The 1,333-nt window shown below is 54.5% G+C and overlaps 1 protein-coding gene across 1 annotated transcript; it reads right to left on the minus strand.

Moving 5' to 3' along the window:
- Positions 1–6: 6 nt before the first annotated feature.
- LOC105003701 (mitochondrial import inner membrane translocase subunit Tim17-B-like) lies at positions 7–686 on the minus strand. Its single transcript, XM_010861059.1, is given in 2 exon segments — positions 7–436; positions 438–686. Coding segments are annotated over 2 exon segments (393 nt in total). The 5' UTR covers positions 672–686; the 3' UTR covers positions 7–277.
- Positions 687–1,333: the final 647 nt, after the last annotated feature.

The raw sequence follows: 1,333 nt of genomic DNA on the forward strand, positions 1-1,333 counted from the left end.
AACTGGCTTTAAATACTCATCAGAGTGCTATGCGAAGCGACTGGGGTGAGAGCATGTTACACATATGAGCGGGGGCTGGAGTGCCCTGAGAGAAGAGGGACCCATCCACCAGGGCAGCTGGGGTGCCCCACACCCACCCTGGGATAAAGGAACAGATAGAGGCCCTCTCTGGAGGGTCCCATGGGCCAACTGGGAGCCAGCCCTCCCTTTGAGGTAGATCATCTGGGAGGGGACCGAGAAGGAGCTCTCACAGTGGCGGTGATAGGCGGTCACTTCCTCAGTGGTACTGCTGATAGCTGGGGTAGCTTGGGCCCGGGGTACCCTCCTTAGGGGGCAGCTGGCCAGGGTCCTCCAAGAATGGGAGTGCATTGTGGCACTGCTGGGCCGTATAGCAAGTGAGAAGGATGCCAACACCCTCGATGAGGGCCAACAGGATGGTCCCCCATCATTGCCGAGCCCACCATGGCCAATGGGCCACTGCGGGCAGCCAGCACAGCCCTGGTCTGTGCTCCACTGGTGATGGAGTTCCAGGGATCTTCCTTGCCCCGAAGCCGCATCAGACCACACTTGATGGTGGAAAACCGCGCTCCTCCCCCGCCCGCCATAGTGAAGGCTCGACCGCAATCATCCACAATTCGCCATGGGCAAGGTTCCTGAGCATACTCCTCCATGGCGCAGCACAGTATGGCTAAACCCCAGCCGGGCCACACCCCCCGTTGTATTTCTTTTCTACCAGTGCACTTTTGGAAGTGTTTTATCCATATGACACTCTAGTCCTGGTAGGGATAAAACATGACTGACAAGTCTATGTCCATATTTACAACTGGTAGGGATTCCTACCATAATATTGACATTCTCAGTTCTCACTACAGTAGACTATTGCCAGGGACAGACACAATAATCCCCTCAATTGCATGCTTTTTCAATGTGACTCTGCTACTCCTTCCATCAGTGAAAGTGAAAATGTTAGTCACTCAGTCATGTCCACCTCTTTGGGACCCCCATGGACTGTAGCCCACCAGGCTCCTCTGTCCATGGAATTCTCCAGGCAAGAATACTTCCATCAGTGAGTGGAGTCCATTTCCTCTCCCCTTGAACCTGGGTTGGCTTTGTGACTTTCTTGACTCACAGAATTTGGCAGGTGTGAGTTCCAGGCACCCTTGTGGAGCCCCAAACCTTCATGTAAAGAAGCCCAGGCTGTCCTGTTAGATAAGTGTCTCAGAGGAAGGAGCCCCAAGGTGCCCAGCTGACAGCCATACCCAGACATGTGAGTGGGACCTTGCTGCATCCTCCAGCTGGAGCCATGACCAGCCCACACATGTAGAGCAAATGC

This window comes from Bison bison, unplaced genomic scaffold (genome assembly GCF_000754665.1).
Source record: "Bison bison bison isolate TAMUID 2011002044 unplaced genomic scaffold, Bison_UMD1.0 scf7180017864471, whole genome shotgun sequence".
NCBI lineage: Eukaryota > Metazoa > Chordata > Mammalia > Artiodactyla > Bovidae > Bison > Bison bison.